Here is a 17,920-nt window from a genome sequence, read left to right on the forward strand (position 1 = left end):
AACTGTCCCATTCTCAATCTTCTCTGGAGAAGCCCAGAGTTGAATCCCTTGGCCCCCTGCTTCCACAGCTGCTCTGGCCTGGGGCAGTACCAGTGGCACTGGGGGTAACTAGATTAAGCCTCCCTACCTGTCTGTTGAAGTACAAGAAACCACGGGGGCAGTTCACATTGTGGAATGGAGCAAAGGAGTCAATGGGGCCATCGATGCCCATGGGGTGCAGACGCAGAGCTCCGCGGCCGGTCACCAGGAGCCAGTGAGGTGAGGGTCCACAGATGAAAACCTGGAGAAAGGCACTTTTGAGTGCACTCTGAGTGAAGCCTCATCCTCAGATCCAGGTCCTGACCAAGCCACCTGCATACCCCTGAATAGCCATAAATATCCTCAAAGTAGCGGAAACGTGCCACACGGCCCCGGACTCCAGATCCCTCCTCAGTGCTGCAACCTTCAGCCTTCTTCTTGGATGGTTTTGGCTTCTTTTCACGGAAGTTGATATTGTGGGGGACCTGTTGGAGGTGACAGTGAGTGCTAGATTTTCCATATGCTACTGGCCTAGCCTTCTACCCCATGTCTAAGTAGGGTCTAGCCACTGGCACCTTCTTGAAACGGACTTTAAGATTTCCCTGGCCAAGCTGAGAGTCATGAGGAAAGGCTTCATAGATAAGCAACTCCTGGTCCACATGTACCTGGGGGATCCAAGAACACTGGCTAAGGTGGATGTAAGTGGGAGTGGGGTATGGGAGGGGCGAGGCAAGGCCCTGGGAGGCAGGAGGCAGGAAGATACTTACCAGCAGGTAGGGCCTGCTCTGCCGGCTTCCCAGAGCAACCAACAACACCTCTTTGACCAACGGCAGCTCCCCCTGGCGTGTGGCCTCCTCCTTTCGGACTTCACCTTGTGTAGTGGGCTGTCCAAATGAACTGTCCACCAGAACCCGCTGTCCCACAGGGAAGTTCTTAACTAGGAATACCAGCCGCCAGTCTGGGAGCTGGTAGATCTGCAGACAGGCAATGGTTAGGAGCGGGAGCAAAGGCTTCTCTATGTACGGTAGTACTGTTGAAAGTGTGTGATGCACCTACCTCCATGGTGCCATTCTCCCGCACCAGCAGGCACCAATGAGTGGGGTCTGCCCTGAAGGGTGCAGGGTCACGATCGGCTGGTGGCTGGTTGCTCCTACGGGCCTCCTCCTTGCTGGGACTGAAGAGGGAACTGGAGTCCCCATACAGCATCTCTTCCTCATCATCCACTGTGGGACTGAGACCCGACAGATAAGATACATCAAAGCCTGCCATAGGGACCCTGGCCCCTTACACACCAGTCCCTACCTACCTCGTTTCTGAGCCCAGGCCTTCAGCCTCTGAGCAACTTCGGCCACCCAGTTCATCACGGGCCCCACCCAGGCGGCTCTCAGTGGTGAACATACCACTGACATCTCGGTACAGGCAGAGAGCAATCACCTTAGACTGCTGCAGGAAGAGAGAGAGGGTTCAGATGAGGGCAGGGGCAGGCAGTGGCAAGGCACGGGTATCAAAGGTAGGGGCCTACATGATGCAGTGGAGGCTTGTGTAGTGCCAGCCGGTGGTGGCGGCCACCATAAGAATCGCTCTTGAGTAGGAACATGGTCACGTGTCCCTCAGCGCTCATGATGACCACGTAGGGATCAGCCACAGCACACTGCACGATGGGGGCGCCCAGATCCACAGGGATGAAGTGCAGCTGATTCACTGTGGACAAGATGGAGGTCAGGTGCAGGCACATACTGCCTGCCTTAAGACCCACTCACACACACCTGCCTACCTACCGCCTTCCAACAGGCGAATGCCGAGCGGCGACACTTGGACAATGTAACGATTGTCCCCAATGTTTCCAGCAAAGACAGTAGGACCCTGTGTGGCAAAGCCACTGGTGTCCAGCTCCATGATCTCCTGGCCAGTCTGTAGGATCTATGGTGACAGAGGTGAGTGGTGTCCTTTCCCGTGAGACCCTATTCCCAGTCCCAGATTCTCCTTTTTTACCATGGTTGAGTCTTCCCGGCTAAGAATAAGGAAGCCATGCCTTCGCCCATCCTCCTCTGCTTTAGGGGCACTAGGTTCCTGCTCTGTGCTCTCTGCTTTGGGCGTTTCTTCCTGATAGGGTGAAAGAGGATCACAGTCTGGCAAGGGCAGTGTGTTACTGTGACCTCCTGTCCCCAGTGTCCCCAGGTGCTACATATATAATTCTTTGCCCTTCTGGGTTTCCTCCTCAGCCCAGCCTCATCTACCTCCTCTTTCCGCACGGGAGCAATGACTGTCCACATATCATAGCAGCCGGGAAGTTCAAAGGTTGTCACCACCTGAGGCCGGATACTCTTCTGGAAAGGAGATGGGGTGAGAGGCTTAGCCCAGTCAGTCCTACCAGGAACCTTCCACCCCTGCCCACACATACCTGCAACACGGACAGGGCCCCATTCTTCCCATAGCCGGAACAAACCACGATCTCCAGGTCTGGCTCAGGGCTGTTCTGAAACTACAGAGTGGGATGAGGACATGGCTTCCCAGCCACCCCCTAGGCTCCGCATCTACTGACCCAGCCCCCTGGGTACCTCTTCAGAGAGGAAGGCAGGCTCGCCCACAGCAGCGTTGGCACAGGGTCCAATGTTGAGCATGCTGTCACATACCTGTGGGCACAGCAGTGGTCAGGTAGGGTAAAGACGGTGGATACCCGCTGCCTTCCCCAGTCTCACCTCAAAGGAGTAAGTAGCCAGCTGTGTGCCTGACTGGGCCTCACTGCCATAAACTTCAATTTCATCCACCTCATCCTGTGGCACTGTCTTGCCTCCTGTAGCAGACAGAGTCCAACTGAGTCCAACTATGGACTCTGGCCCTCCCCTGCTCATCCTAGTCCACCCTCTCACCTGTCCAGCCCACTGTAGGGTCCACTCGCTTCTTCTTTGAGGGAGGTTCTTCCTGTGAGGCAGGAGAAATGAGTAAGCAGTCAGTCCTGAGGCTGTCTCACACAGGGGTCATGGCAGGCTAGGCCCAGGGCCCCGCACTGTTTGCACTTACCTTGTCAGCAGCCTCACGGACAGAGCTGGCTGGGGGCTCCTGCAGCTTCTCCGTGTACTTGAGGAGGAGGGAATTGCCCAGGCGAGAGCCTAGGAACAGGTATCCAGGCTCCATTGTGACCATCTGAGGGAGAGGTGTGAATAAGGGTACAACCAGACCTGGACCCAGGGCACTCCCAACCCTACCTCTACTCACACTGGTGGTAAGGACACTAGCAGCCGCCTTGTCAAAGTGAAACGCTCGGACACTTCGCATGCCGTCAGTGATGAGGGTCAGCACATAACTGTGGGCAGGGGTAACGACACTGAGTGGGTAGGGTACCCACAGCACCCACAGAGGCACAGAGAAGGTAGAGAATATGCATATCCCAGAGGTCAGGGCTCCCGGGCTGTGGACTCACATCTCACCACCCTTGAGGGAGATGACCATCTTATCATATGAGATGAAGGCTGCCTGTGCGCAGTCGAGGGTGATCCGTACACCCTCTTGGGTACCTGTGGGGAACATCAACACGCAGACTGAATGCCTGGCCCTCACCATAGCCTGCCCTGCACCAGGCACACCCCACTTTGACTGAAGTGCACCCCACTTACGCAATGGGAAAGCAGTGGTGCCCGTGGTAAGACTATTGAGCGCCACACCATACGGGGGAACACTCTGGTTCAGGTACAACAGTGAGTTGACAGCGAAGATCACTACCCCACCTGGAGGTAGACACCACTGTAAGCAGCTCATTGCTGCCCCCTACCCCCACTGCCACTCAACACAGCCATACCCTCACCTATGGGCTTGGGCACAGCCAGGGCCTGGGTACAGTCAAAAGGCAAGCTGGTGAGGGACCAGATGACTGGATGGACTTTCTGTGTGATGTTCAGCGAGATAGCCACAATGGAGCACGTATCCTGCCTCACAGCCACCCGCCTAGAGCAGCAGGTAGGTCACCCAGAGGCAGTCACATTGCTCCCAAGGCCAGTGACCCAGTCATCCCTAGCCCCACCCAAATACCCTGCCTGGGCAAGACACCTGGGGGGCCCCAGCAGAGGCCCCGCCTCACCCTGGCCAGGTCTGGTTGGGCTCAAACAGGATGAGCAGGGTGGGTTCATAGTAGCCGTGCAGGAACTGCAGGTCAATGATGTTGAGCAGCTTCTCGTCCAGAGCCCGCACGTCGATAATGTAGCTGGGCAGGAAGCTGGACCTCTGCCTACAGATCAAAGACATCAGCAGGAGGAGGTGATAGGGCAAAAACTCAGGGCTCTTGGGGCCCCAACACCACAGCCGGCCCAGCGTAGTACTCACCCTTCCCCCATGAGCCCCTCGTGCTCCTCTGCTAGACTCTCTCTTCGGAAAGGCAGAACCACCAGCCTTGTGCCGTAGATGAGCATTGCTGCACAGCGCCCATCAGGGTCCACCCGCACACGAGGCGTATGCACGTTCTGCACAAATCCATCCTGGTGGCAAAGGGGACATCAGTTGAGCTACAGAGGATTAGAGGGAGGCACTGGGGCACTAGAACGAAAATGGAAGAGGAACTTGCTAGGCTTAGCCTGGGGCACTGGCTTACCCGAAGTTCAGGCTCCTCAAAGTAGTGTAGAGACAGGGTCTTCAGGTCATGAGTGCCTGGGTCATACTCCACCACAGACAACTGGAGGTAGGAGGTCAGAAGCATGGCCCGTTTAATACCAACCTTGATCACACTGACAGATCCCAGCCCTGCACTGTTCCCTGTAACACCATTGTGCCCAGGAACTCCTGCCAGACTCACACTGCTTACCTTAGCATCTTTGAAACTGAGAAGCAAGGCATCGCGTTTGGCACCTGCAAGCTGCACACTGGCCATGGACATGACATTGCCAAAAAAAGAGAAGGAGGCTACCAGCTCCAGTTTCTCTCGATGGGCCTTCCCCTCTAGATTAGGGATCAGCAAGTCAGGGCTGGGTCCTATCCCCAGGCCACCCATACCCACCCCATCATGTGAACACTTACCTGCACTCCCATCATTCTTGGTCAGAGCCTGGAATGGAAAAGAAAGCAGTAAGAAGGTACTCACCAGGTAGCCCTCCCTGTCTCATCCATGGACACAGCCATCTGAAGGGTAAAAAGTCCACCCAGGGCTGGTCACTGTCATCAGTGATCCTGGGAAAACTCATATTCACATATCCTATCCACAGGGCTCATCACTGGGAAGCCACAGCTTTTCCAGAAGCCTACCCTTATACTACACACAGTCATTCTCTATCCTCTCTCAAACTTGCTTATCTGTGCACCCATTGGCTTATACCTGAGGCCAAGTGGCTTGAGGTCCATAATATATAATACAAGACATATAATAGCCAAGTGCATGGTACCACATACCTGTGGTCCCAACTACTCAGGAGGTCAAGACAGGAGGATTCTAAGTTCCTGTCCAGTCTGAGTTACATGGCAAGACTACCCCAAAAGACAGTAACAACAATAAGGCAGAAATGGGGCCCTGAGCTTTGCTGCCAACTCCAGGTGCCAGGACTGTGTCCCTACAACACATGGCTGCATTTTCTACTAGATTCACAGGAAAAGACAGAAGCCACAGAAAAGGACTCATTTCCCTTTAAATGTACTGGGGCTGCTCTGAAGGATGGGGAGCAAGGCCGCCATGTCCTCCTGGCCTCCCTCTTACGGTGCCTGGAAGCTTCAGCCTTGGTCTCCTAGAAACCTAAGTTCTAGAGAGATGGCTGACTAATCTTAAGCCATCGATCGAACTGCCAGGATAGTTACACAGAGCACAACAGAAGAATGCACAGACAGCAGGCCAGCCTGCTCCTTCTGTATTCTCAAAACTCTGTGTCTTAATGGGCCATGTCTATCTATTCCAGGGCGACTGTCATGAATCTGTGACTGGATAGAGATCTCTTTCACTTATATTCATGGTCACTTTATACTTCAGTCTGTGGGAAAAGAGCAGCCATACTATTCTGCTAGGATCAGAAAGCAGAAACTGCATCCTTTGTTTCAAGGGTCTGTCTTTAGAATATTCCACAAACATCGGAAACTGCAATCACTCCCATCACTTCCCAGTGCACAGTATGCTGCTTTCTCCCTCACCTTTAAAATCCTTGCTACTGCTAAGCCCGACACTCAGGAGGTAGAGACAAGAAAATCTCTGTGAACTTGAGTCCAGCCTGGTCTACAAAGTGAGTTCCTGAACAGCCAGTCTACACAGAGAAAGCCTGTCTTGACAAACCAAACAAAAATAACAAAACCCCAAAACCTTGCTCTCTACCTGAGTTCCATTCCTAGCACTCACACTTGGCAACTGACAACCACCTATAACTCCAGCTCCAGGGAGAAGCAACATCTCTGGCCTCTGTGGGCACTTGCACCTGTGTGCACATACCCCAAAACACACACATGGATAATTAAAAATACAAACAATGGATTGGAGGGGGCTGGAGAGATGGCTCAGAAGTTAAAAGCACTGGCTGCTCTTCCAGAGGACCCAGGTTCAATTCTTAGCACCTACATGCTGCTTAAAAACAGTCTGTAGCTGCAGTTCCAGGGGATCCAACACCCTCACACAGACATACATCCAGGCAAAACACCAAATACACATGAAATAAAAATAGTCACTTAAAAAGAAAACCAAGCCAGGCGGTGGTGGCGCACGCCTTTAATCCCAGCACTTGGGAGGCAGAAGCAGGCGGATTTCTGAGTTTGAGGCCAACCTGGTCTACAGAGTGAGTTCCAGGGCAGCCAGGATTATACAGAGAAACCCTGTCTCGAAAACAAACAAACAAACAAAACAAAACAAAACAAAACCAAAGAACAAGAGACTGGAATGATGGCTCAGAGGTTAAATAAAGAACACTCATCTAGAGGATGGGGATCGGTTCCCAGTACCCACATGGCAGCTCACAACCATCTGTAAACATGACCACTAGTGCCTCAGGTACTCATAGACACAAAAATAATACTTTAACAAGTAAAAACTAAAACAAAGCTTTAAAACCTTGCTGTCCGGGCAGTGGTGGCGCACGCCTTTAATCCCAGCACTTGGGAGGCAGAGGCAGGTGGATTTCTGAGTTCGAGGCCAGCCTGGTCTACAGAGTGAGTTCTAGGACAGCCAGAACTACACAGATAAACCCTGTCTGGAAAAACAAAAACAAAAAACAAAAAGAAAAACAAACAAACAAACAAACAAAAAAACCCTTGCTCTCTACCAGTTACTGCTCCAGTTCTTTGCTGCTCTGTGGACAGGCCTTCTTCCAAACAACTATCTGATTCTCTGCTACCAGTTCTCCACAGGACTCAACCATCCTCACTGTGTCTGCCTCTGTATCACTTTGTCACAGTCGTTTAAGGAACAGGGCCCACTTCCACAGCCATCTCTACCTCGGGGAATAGCAGCACCATCTCTGTAACTGCTAAGACCAACTCCAGACCTTTGCCCACAACAGTGACAGATTCTTGGCATTACCTTGAGTTCCTTTTAATCTCTATCCATCCTGAACCTCAACTGTCATCGCTACAGTGGTCCAGGCTACCATCTTGCTTAATAGCAACAGCCAATTCCTGACCAGTCTCCTTGGACCACTCTCAAATAAATTGGGTAAGATTATTTTGTTGCCAAAACTCCTTGCTTGGAGAGTGTGTCATGGAGCCCCAACCCTGATATTTACCTGTTCTTTCCCTCCCTTCTCTCTTCCCTTAGCCTCTATCACAAAAAAACTTAGCTTTACTTGGAACCACTTTGCCTAACGCCCACATACTTCTCCATGCTTCCTTGTCTATTTAAATCACATCTTCTAGGCAGATGAGCTTTCCCTGTCCAGTACTGCTGCCCCAGTAAAACTGCATCTCAGGAGTGATGCTCAGCCATCAAACGCTCTTGTAGGTAGCTCTTACAGAGGCCCTACTTGTGGTACAACCATCCATAATGCTGACCTCCATGGACACCAAGAATGCATGTGGTGTACATACATACGTACGTATGTATGTATGTATGTATGTATGTAGTATGTATATAGGCAAACACAAATGAATACATCTAATCTTAAAATTGCTGGAGAAAAAAAAAAGCTGTTCTTTTTTTTGCTTTTTAGTTTTGTTTGTTTTTAAGAGACAAGAGTTTCAGCCAGGCGGTGGTAGCGCACGCCTTTAATCCCAGCACTTGGGAGGCAGAGGCAGGCGGATTTCTGAGTTCGAGACCAGCCTGGTCTACCGAGTGAGTTCCAGGACAGCCAGGGCTACACAGAGAAACTCTGTCTCGAAAAACCAAACCAGAGAGAGAGAGAGAGAGAGAGAGAGAGAGAGAGAGAGAGAGAGAGACAGAGAGAGAGAGACAGAGACAGACAGACAAGAGTTTCACTATGTAGCCCCAGATGGCTTCGAAATAGTTTAAACCAGAACACCCAGAAATCTGTCTGCTTCTGCCTGGGATTAAAGGAGCGCAATACCAGGAGCCACAGAAACTACCTTTTGCAAAAAGTCTTCCTGAACCACTTGCTGTCGCTCTACCAACCAAAACATCCCTCTATCTATGTAGTGATGAATTCATTCCACGTTACTACATCTACTGACAACAGTCTGTCCCCGAGCAACATCGAGCCTTGCTCCTTTAGGAAGAAATGTTCTTCCACCAATAAATTTGCTCAGTCGCAGAAAAAGCTCTGGTTGTTTTGTCTAGAAACACCCAGCCTCCTCCATTGGGGTCTTACTCCTAGAGACACTATGGCAGTCTGTGTGTGGCAGTATTAATTTACTGAAGGGTCATCTCCCTCAAGGGTCTTGGTTCAGTGCCTTGTCCTTGCTGCTAAACACCAAGAAGGTCTGCAACAATCTCCTGAAAATATCAAAAAACAAGGAGTAGACCGTAGGCAGGGGTGTCCGGGCAGGGTAGGATGAGGCCAAACAATGTGGTAGTGATGAACCGGCTCTGGGGACCAGACATCTTTGGCAAAGCTAGGCTCCTGCACTGGGGAACCTGCCTAGGTGACTGCGGTACGGCCCGGGCATCTCCGCTCATGAGACACGGCCTACCTCAGCGTCGCGGTTCAGGCGGTACACATACAGCTGCGAGGTGCCGGCCACCACGAGGTTTCGCTCACTGTTGTTGAAGAAGTTGCAGTACATGGCAAACTCGAGCCCGGTGGGCGGGTGCGCCTGCTTGTACACCGCGTACATGTCGCCGCCACTGTCACGCCGGAGCCGCCGACTCAGGGGACAGGGACGGCAGCGGACTCGGTCCGGCCGCGCGCGCAAACCCAGCCACTGGGTTCCGAGTTTCTGCGCCTGCGCTTCGCGCCCGGACCCGCCTTCTAGGAGGACTAGGTAGTTGAGAAGCCGGGTTCCGGGCCGCTTCGCATCTGCGCCTGCGTGTCGTGGCTGCGAGCGACCAGCGGCCCCTAGTGGCCTAGCTTAATAAAAACTGAAGAGCTGAAGGGTGCCGGGGATCCGCATCCTTCCGCTCTGCTCCCACCAAGGTTTGCCTCATTAGCTAAATCCCAGAAAATAAAACAAGGGCATATAGACTCGGAAAAGGATACAGAAATATATATCAACACACAAAGCTCTCTCACCGGGGACTCAGTAGATGAGATGATGTGATAGATCACCCCTGTGTCACACAAAAGATCTCTTTTAAAAAGTATTTTGTTGCTCAGGCAGTGGTGGTGCATGTCTTTAATCCCAGCATTTGGGAGGCAAAGGCAGGCGGATTTCTGAGTTCGAGGCCAGCCTGGCCTACAGAGTGAGTTCTAGGACACAGGACAGCCAAGGCTACACAGAGAAATCCTGTCTTGAAAAATATTTTGTCGTTGTTTCGTTTTCTTGACTTTTTTTTTTCCTTTTTTCGAGACAGGGTTTCTCTGTGTAGTCCTGGCTGTCCTAGAACTCACTCTGTAGACCAGGCTGGCCTCGAACTCAGAAATCCACCTGCCTTTGCCTCCCAAGTGCTGGGATTAAAGGCGTGTGCCACACCGCCCAGCCGTTTTCTTGATTTTTTTTATATTTATTTATTTATTTTATTTATGAGTACACTGTTGCTGTCTTCGGACACACCAGAATAGGGCATCCAATCTCATTACGGATGGTTGTGAGCCACCATGTGGTTGCTGGGATTTGAACTCAGGACCTCTGGGAGAGCAGTCAGTGCTCTTAACCGCTGAGCCATCTCTTCAGCCCCCGTTTTCTTGATTTTTGAGTCAAGGTCTCACTTTATAGCCTTGGCTGTCCTGAAACTCTGTGTAGATCTGGCTGGCCTCGAATTGACAGAGATTCGCCTGCTTCTTACTCCCAAGCATTGGGATTAAAGCTGCACAGTCATATGGCACATATATACATAATTTTTAAAATAAAAATCTTAAAAACCAAAACTCTGAAGACCTGTGACAGCGTACCTCACACCTGCACTCCCGGCACTCTTGAGAACTATGCACATTTGAGGCCAGTCTGGTTACTCAGTGACACCCTGAGTTATGAAGCAATTGAAACATCCCTTCAAATTTAAACACTCTTTCTGGAGACAGGTTTTTGTTTTTTTGTTTGTTTGTTTGTTTGTTTTGTTTTTTGAGACAGGGTTTCTCTGTATAGCCCTGGCTGTCCTGGAACTCACTCTGTAGACCAGGCTGGCCTCTCAGAAATCTGCCTGCCTCTGCCTCCCAAGTGCTGGGATTAAAGGCATGTGCCACCACAGGCCGCCCGGCTGGAGACAGGTTCTTAAAAACCTGGAGGTAAACAGTATAAGGTTCAAGGGTTCCGGAAACTCCCAGAGCACTTCAACACCTAGAACTCCCAGGTGAGAGTGGTCATGCAGGCAGAGGAGAGCTTTGTTTGGTTTTTGTTTGGTTTCCAGTTGGTTGGTTGTTTTTTTCCAGACATATCTCAGTTAGCCCTGGCTGTGCGGGCTACAGGGGCTGACCTAGAACTCAGAGATCTATCTGCCTGACTCCCTAACCCTCTTTTTAAAGACATATACCACCAGGTCTGACTTTTTGTTTTGTTTGTTTTAGAATTATTTATTTACTTTATGTATATAAGCATACTGTTGCTGTCTTCAGACACACCAGAGGAGGGCATCAGATCCCATTACAGATGGTTGTGAGCCACCATATGGTTGCAGGGAATTGAACTCAGGACCTCTGGAAGAACAGTCTGTGATCTTAACCGCTGAGCATGGGTGAGCTTTTTGATAACGCAGCTGCTTTTGAGTCATCCTCACTCCTGTAAATATAACTCTTTACCTCTACTGCTGTAAATATACCCATTAAAGTCATTAAATAGTAATAATTTATTAACAATAAACTCATTAAATTACGTAGTAGTTTGCCAAGTTGGACTTTTGTGAAGTCATTTGTTTCCTTAGTTGTGGTGATCTATCTGGGGTAAAGAGCCATGCCTTCCCCCAGCAGAATGCAGAGGCAAGCAGATCTCTGGGAGTACAAAGCTCTAGTTGGTCTAGTTGAGTTCCAAGCCAATCAAAAATACATAGTGATAGCTGGGGAGTGGTGGCACATGCCTTTAATCCCAGCACTGGAAGGCAGAGGCAGGCTGATCGCTTGAGTTCAAGGCTTCCTGCTCCAGGACAATCAGGGCTACACAGAGAACTCCTATCCAAAAACAAACAAACAAATCCCCCAAAACTAAACAAACTAATTGAAGCCAGCTCTTGGTGGATTTGGGTTAGGCTGGGAGTCAGCTTTGCTTCACCTGGCTACAGAGCTCACAGAGCCCAGAGTCTGCCTTCCTGCTTGTGGCTGCTCTGCTCTAGAGATCAGGGGAGCTAGAATACCATAGGCTCCGGGTCAGCAGACGTAACTCTTCTAGAGGATGATGCTGATGGCCTGTCTCAGCAGCTGGAGGAGGATGAGGAGCTTCAGGGCTGTCTGGGCCGGTGGAAAGTAAACAAGGTGAGGACGACTTGCTTCCCCCTTCTGTTGCCCAGCAGCTCTGGCAGGTGGTGGTACATTCCTTTAACCCAGCATTGGGGAAGCAGAGGCAGGTGCATCTTGTGAGTCCAAGCTTGGTCTATATAGTTCCAGAACAGCCAGAGCTACACAGACAAATCCTGTCTAGAGAAGCCAACCAAACAAACAAAACATAGTAAGACGTCTGAAACTGTAAACAGCAACAGCAAACACTGCAGATAAAGCAACCACTTGGTAATTCAATGTCCTCCTAGGTTCGCTTTTTTACTTTTATTTTGAGATAGGGTTTCTCTACATTGTTCCAAGTATCCTGAATTTTACTTTTTTATTTATTTTGACACAGGTTCATGTTATTTAGCTTCAAGTGGCTTGGAACTCATGTTATAAAACATGCAGGCCTGAACTCATAGTTCACCTGCCTCCACTTCTTCCAAGTGCTGGTATGAAAGGCATGCACCTCCATGCCTGGCCTAACAGTTAACACTACACTGTTCAAATTTATTTCTCCTTAGCACCTGCACTGTTCTGCGTTTGTCAATCAATCGTGAAGGGATGTGAGGCTAAGCTCTAACCATGCATTGAGACATTGAATCCTTTTGAATTAAGTATTATAAAAACTCATCCAGCACTTGGGAGGCAGAGGCAGGCGGATTTTTGAGTTCAAGGCCAGCCTGGTCTACAGAGTGAGTTCCAGGACAGCTAGGGCTATACAGAGAAACCTTGTCTCGAAAAACAAAACAAAACAAAACAAAACAAAAAAAAAAACTCATCAATAACTTCACTGGACATGGTCGCTTGCTTAATATAGCACAGCTACAAGACCTTCTTGCAAAAGTAAAATTTTTGGTCTTGCTGATTTTTTTTGGATTGTATGGTGTCTTTCTTGAGAACCCAGACCCATTTTTTTTTCCTCTCAAAGATGTATTTATTTTATGTATATGGGTACACTATTTCACACGCACCAGAAGAGGGCATCGGAACCCATTACAGATGGCTCTGAGCCACCATGTGGTTGCTGGGAATTCAACTCAGTACCTCTGAAAGAGCAGTCAGTGCTTTTAACTATGAGCCATCTCTCCAGCCTCCCAGATCCATTTCTTATGCCTGACTGAAAACTTGCCTTTGGTCTTCTAGCCTCCAGAAAGGAGAGAATAAATTTCTGCTCTTTAGGCACCTAGTCTACGGTAGACAATTATGTCAACCTCCAAAGGCTAATGCAAGTGAATTTGGGATAGCCAATTCTGCCAGGAGCTGTGGTGTAGCTCAGTATCAATGGGTTGTCCTTTGATCATCTCTAGGCTTCTGTTCATAGCAGAAATGAGTCCTCATATTTGTAAGCAATATTGGTAATGTTTTAACCGGAGACAGGGACCCCATCGGATCCTGGAGAACTCTGACCATTACCCAGTTTAAATTATACAAAAGACAAGCTGGCCTTCCACAGGACCCCCAGTGTAGCTGTCCATAGCAAACATTGAGGAAGGAGGCAGTGGCCTGCCCCAGAGCTCTTACCAGGAGACTCTACAAGAAGAGAGTACAGCTGGGTTTGATGGACAAGTCTTTATTGAAGTCAGAGCAGGGAAATGAGGCCTGAACCCTCTGGCTACCCGTAGTGGGTCCAACAATTAGATGGCTTAAGAAAGTAAAGCAGAATCAACAGACAGGGACAAGGGCTGGGATGGAACAGAGCTGTCAGAAGGTGATGTTGTCTTCGTACAATGACAGCAGCAGAAGGACGGTCCAGCCGCCTAGCAGACCTACGTTGTGGAGCAGGAAAAGAAGCCAGGGCCGCCGGTCCCGCACATTCATCATGGCTGGGAGCTGAGGAAAAGGTGGGCACCAGTTCAGTAGCCAGTTGGATGGAGCCCCTGGTAAGCTCCCCACCCCTACATAGGCTCGCTGCCTTTCTAACCATGTCACAAAGTGCCACATAAAGGAAGAGGCCTGTGGCTACCGCCAGAATCCAAGCCTCGCCCTCTTCGCCTACTCCGACTGCTAGAGCTACGTAGAGGCCAACGAATGCTGTGAGCGCTGAGGCCAGATTCAGCAAAAGCGCACGCTTCACAGTCAGCCCAGCATGCAGCAGAGCAGCAAAGTCCCCTAGAACAGAACAAGTCAGTGAGAGCTCTGCTCACAAGTCAGGTACAGCCCACCACACCAGTCACACCCACATCCCAGACAGACACAACCAAAGGCAAGTCCCCAGATGACAGGCTGCTCTCAAAGAAAGGCCTTGTCCCATCTCCTCTGGCCTTGGTCACCTCCAGAATAGATCGCTCCCACTAAGCCACACCCTTTCAAGCCACACCCCAGAGCTCACCGAGTTCGTGGGGCAGCTCATGGCAGAACACCGCCAGTGAGGTGGCCAACCCAGTCTTCCACGAGGATGAGAAGGCTGCGCCCACAGCGAGCCCGTCAGCGAAATTGTGCACCGCATCGCCCAGTGTGATCAGATAGGGCAACAGTCTCAGTTCTGTGGGCATAGCAAGCCAGGTTCTGCACATGCCTAAGGGAAAGCCCCAGACCAGCAGCCCTCCAAGAACTCCCTCAGGGCTCACCTGCTCTCAGTCGCCGGGTCTCTGGGTTCAGTAGTTCTGGGATCTCCTCTGTCACCTGAGAGGATCGAGAATGAACCCAGGCAAATACATAACTAAAGGGCTCCATGTGGGATAGGACTTGCCACTTACCAAGTCTGAGCGAGAGCTCTCATGGGTCTGTTTGGACTGCCGGAGATTGCTAGGTGCCAGCTGCAGAGATACCCCATGGCTGTGCCCACCATGGCTACAAGGCCCATCTTTCTCAGGATCCTATGGAAAAGCTGGTCAGAGCCCATCAAGCCCTTACCCATCCTGCCTAGCGGTTCCCCAGAGCCTGACCTTGTCCCTGGGCAATAAGAGGTTGAAGAAGCTCTCAAACAGGAAGAAGATGTAGAAGCCTCCAAGTACAGCCAGCAGACGCCAGGTAGTCTGTCCACCAATGCCCACCTCCTCATGGGTGTGACCCTCTCCACCATGTGTGTGCAGTCCCAGCACCTGAGAAGGGATCGGGTACTAACTGGGGACTTCAGGGATACAAGGGACTTGAGGCTAGGGCTGGAAAAGGGCAGCGGGGAAGGGACGACCCTGTTGAGTGAGGGCTGACCTTGGGTATCAGGTGCAGAAGAGCATCACCTGTGAGTGCACCCACAGCCAAGCTTAGGAAGGTCTGCATGACGTAGTGGGTAGCTGTGCTGCATTTGGCACAGGTCAGCAGCAGAAGACCGAACACAGCACAGAGGCAGATGAGCAGGGTAGCCAGAGAGCCATACAGATACCCTGTGGGGTAAAACGACGCTGAGATTCCCCCTGCTTCCTCAAGAGACAACCCCCAAGTCCAGCGGGGGAGTAAGCAGGATCTCAACAGATTTGCAGGCTGTCAGCAGGTGCCAGGTATCTATTTACACTGGGCCTCGAGCCTTGAAATCCACTACCCTCCCCTCCTTGACTGGTTCCTCATTTCTCAGTGCCAACTCCCTGTTCCCTTATAGAGCCCAATAACATGAGACTAGCACCCAGGGGCAGGTAGGGACTCACTCTCTGTTTGACTGAGCTGGTCCTGGATGTGGACACTGGGGTGGGGGCTGCAGGCTCCACTTAGCTGCTGCTGGACCAAGGCAGGGGTCAGTTGGGCCCAGGCCTGAGGGCTCACCCCAGCCTCTTCAGATAGCCCATACACAGCCATTACATCTTTGGCACTCAGGCACAGCTGGAGACGAAGAGAGCAGGACAGGAGTCAGGTGTCTGAGCAGACCCACGGAAGCCCATCTTTCTCCAGAACGGCATTAAGTGGCTTACCGTGTCCCATACACTAGAGCTGCTGTTGTGGGTAGCATGGAGCTCAGAGTCTTGGTGACTGACTTCCCTGTCCAGATGACTGTGGTCATCACCATGGTCACCATGGTCATCATGGTCACTGTGGTCCTCTCCACCCACCCCAAGGTAATGCATCAAATTTTCCAGTTCTAGCAAGAAAAACAGTGCAGTCAGTGCGCTCAGCTCCAGCCCTGTCCCCTCCCCCAGGAGTAGAGGCTGAGGATCTTAGACTAGGCCTCACCATGCAGTGTGATATTGGGAGGGTCACTGCTGTATTCCCTGAACACAAAGTCCACAAAGTACTGAGGGCTAGGCAGGCCTTGGAAGCAGGACCCATTAATGACATGATCCAGCAAGGCAGTCAAGACCAGGCCGGGGCTTCTGGAAACCCCAGCTTCCTCAGCCTCCTCCAGCAGTTGGGGAACATCTACACAGGTCTGTAAAAGAGACTGGCCTCAGCTCTACCCTCGGTATCAGCTTCTGGAGTCCACCCACTGGATGGGTCTCCCATCAACTCCCAGCCTCCTCAAATTACTTCCCAGATTTCACCAAAGACATCAGCCTATGTCTCTATACCAGGTACCTATACCATAAACCTAGGCTGCCCCAGCTAGTCACACCCTTCACTGTGGCCTATGACCTCCCTCGGCCCCAGAGCTTTCCTGACCGCCATTTCCCCAAAGCGTTCCCCTAGACTCCCACAGAACCCATCCTACCCAACAGTGTATTTAATTCTGATGCCCAATACACTTTTAGCCATCTAAATATCTCCACAGACGCCAATGAGGCTGGCTGCACGTGGGACATTTCCCTTGCTGGGGCAGCCTCCCTTCCGTGGCACTACAGTTTTTGTCACTACCTGCAAAAGCCCTCTGGGACCTCACCTCCTCCCCGGTGGGTTGGCTGGCAGCATAGGCCTCAATCTTCTGCAGTAGCTGGCTCAGACCCATGGTCATGGCCTCTGGACTCTCCAGTGTGGCCAGGTAATCGTCCACATGGGAGGCCAAGAGGCCAGCTTGGATGTCCTTGCATGTTTTCTCTGGGTCGTTAAGGTAGAGGGCAGCGGCGGCACTAAGGTAAGTAATGTATCTGGACTCCAGGCCTGATTCGGGGGCAAGCTGTGGCTTGTCAGGTTTGCCTAGAGCCAAGACACTCTCCACAGACAGACACTGTGGGCAAACAGGTAGACAGGGGCTGGGCTAGATTGGGCCCACCAAGCATAGGCAGGAAATTGATTCTATCGGCTATCTTATGTCATGTTCTGCCCCTTGGACAGTTAGCTTGACTAGGAGCCTACACAAAGGGGTCCCCAGCAGTTACTCCCCCATCCTGAAGGTGAGAGTGGTCACCTGGAATCACTACAAATTTGATAGCCTGGGGGAATGGAGCTGTGTGTCCCAGGAGGGAGGCCAGGGCTGTATAAGCCCCCCAGAAACGGAAGGGAGGCTCCAGCCTGCCAGCAGATTCAGACACCAGCCTCCAGACCCGCCTCCTGGAGTTTGCCCAGATCTCTTTAGTGACTGCCACAGGGTGGAGCGGGCAGGAAGGGGCCGGGGCTGGGGGACCCATCGGGTGGGGGTGTTACCTTTTCACACGGCCCGTCGGTGCAGTGCACACGAGCCACCAGCGTATTTAATAGGCCGTCCAGTGCCGGGCGATCCAGAGCACCCTGGCCCGAGGTGAGCAGGCTGAGCAGGTTATTGGGCTGGACCACTGCTGCTGTGCCCACGAGCAGAGCCAACAAGAGCCCCGGTGTGAGCGACTTTGGGAGCATCATGCCTCAGGCCCTCAAAGCGTTCCTTGCAGTGGTGCTGGCCTCTGGGCTAGCTGGAGACTGCTGGGACTGCCTGGGGCCAGACGAGGGCTGGGTTCAACTTGCTTGGCCCTCTCCCAGTTCCAAGACCTCTCCCAGATATTTCCTGCAGGGCTCTGTGATTGGCTGCTGGGTTAGCCATTCCAGTGGCAGATCCTCCCTGAAAGTCTAGGGGCAAGGAGCTGCTGCCTCCTGGGGCTGGAGCTAAAGGTGGGTCTCTTCCCGTAGGTGGGCGGCTTGAGCCTGTCATACCCTGAACTGCCAGTCAGGACTTTCTCTGTTCCCTGAAGAGCCTAGATCATCCTCTTCTGTTATCTTAC

General features: G+C 51.5%; 2 protein-coding genes across 3 annotated transcripts in view; both read right to left on the minus strand.

Annotated features, from left to right (window-relative positions):
• Cpsf1 (cleavage and polyadenylation specific factor 1) overlaps positions 1 to 9,302 on the minus strand; it is a 12,160-nt gene extending 2,858 nt beyond the window's left edge. For both annotated transcript variants that reach the window (XM_028778809.1, XM_028778810.1), the window contains exons 1-25: positions 9,052 to 9,302; positions 5,023 to 5,050; positions 4,811 to 4,944; positions 4,601 to 4,681; positions 4,336 to 4,487; positions 4,094 to 4,240; positions 3,821 to 3,960; positions 3,633 to 3,743; positions 3,440 to 3,533; positions 3,235 to 3,322; positions 3,040 to 3,162; positions 2,889 to 2,940; positions 2,718 to 2,812; positions 2,577 to 2,651; positions 2,420 to 2,500; positions 2,256 to 2,345; positions 2,011 to 2,121; positions 1,797 to 1,938; positions 1,541 to 1,719; positions 1,325 to 1,461; positions 1,075 to 1,249; positions 786 to 992; positions 594 to 683; positions 360 to 503; positions 128 to 280 (exon numbers count right to left, since the gene is read on the minus strand). In XM_028778809.1, the coding sequence (XP_028634642.1) occupies positions 128 to 280; positions 360 to 503; positions 594 to 683; positions 786 to 992; positions 1,075 to 1,249; positions 1,325 to 1,461; positions 1,541 to 1,719; positions 1,797 to 1,938; positions 2,011 to 2,121; positions 2,256 to 2,345; positions 2,420 to 2,500; positions 2,577 to 2,651; positions 2,718 to 2,812; positions 2,889 to 2,940; positions 3,040 to 3,162; positions 3,235 to 3,322; positions 3,440 to 3,533; positions 3,633 to 3,743; positions 3,821 to 3,960; positions 4,094 to 4,240; positions 4,336 to 4,487; positions 4,601 to 4,681; positions 4,811 to 4,944; positions 5,023 to 5,050; positions 9,052 to 9,195 (2,973 nt within the window). In that variant the 5' untranslated portion in view covers positions 9,196 to 9,302. The remainder of the gene's footprint in view (positions 1 to 127; positions 281 to 359; positions 504 to 593; positions 684 to 785; positions 993 to 1,074; positions 1,250 to 1,324; positions 1,462 to 1,540; positions 1,720 to 1,796; positions 1,939 to 2,010; positions 2,122 to 2,255; positions 2,346 to 2,419; positions 2,501 to 2,576; positions 2,652 to 2,717; positions 2,813 to 2,888; positions 2,941 to 3,039; positions 3,163 to 3,234; positions 3,323 to 3,439; positions 3,534 to 3,632; positions 3,744 to 3,820; positions 3,961 to 4,093; positions 4,241 to 4,335; positions 4,488 to 4,600; positions 4,682 to 4,810; positions 4,945 to 5,022; positions 5,051 to 9,051) is intronic.
• A 4,175-nt stretch (positions 9,303 to 13,477) lies between these two features.
• Positions 13,478 to 17,666, minus strand: Slc39a4 (solute carrier family 39 member 4). Its single transcript, XM_028778905.1, has 12 exons — positions 17,373 to 17,666; positions 16,672 to 16,956; positions 16,029 to 16,224; positions 15,770 to 15,936; positions 15,509 to 15,680; positions 15,078 to 15,250; positions 14,813 to 14,968; positions 14,624 to 14,743; positions 14,495 to 14,549; positions 14,257 to 14,409; positions 13,849 to 14,036; positions 13,478 to 13,757 (listed from the first exon to the last, which is right to left on the minus strand). The coding sequence occupies exons 1-12, from the start codon at positions 17,562 to 17,564 to the stop codon at positions 13,629 to 13,631; spliced, it is 1,986 nt and encodes a 661-aa protein (XP_028634738.1). The 5' UTR covers positions 17,565 to 17,666; the 3' UTR covers positions 13,478 to 13,628.
• Between the last annotated feature and the right edge of the window lie 254 nt (positions 17,667 to 17,920).

The sequence above is a fragment of the Grammomys surdaster genome, unplaced genomic scaffold (assembly GCF_004785775.1).
Source record: "Grammomys surdaster isolate TR1022 unplaced genomic scaffold, NIH_TR_1.0 342, whole genome shotgun sequence".
Lineage (NCBI taxonomy): Eukaryota > Metazoa > Chordata > Mammalia > Rodentia > Muridae > Grammomys > Grammomys surdaster.

Coding starts and splice junctions, on each gene's coding strand:
- Slc39a4 (XM_028778905.1), bottom strand. CDS start 17,564: ATGATGCTCCCAAAGTCGCTCACACCGGGGCTCTTGTTGGCTCTGCTC. Junction 15,681..15,769: donor GCTCTAGTGTATGGGACACG/GTAAGCCACTTA, acceptor CTTCGTCTCCAG/CTGTGCCTGAGTGCCAAAGA. Junction 15,251..15,508: donor CCAGCTCAGTCAAACAGAGA/GTGAGTCCCTAC, acceptor TTTACCCCACAG/GGTATCTGTATGGCTCTCTG.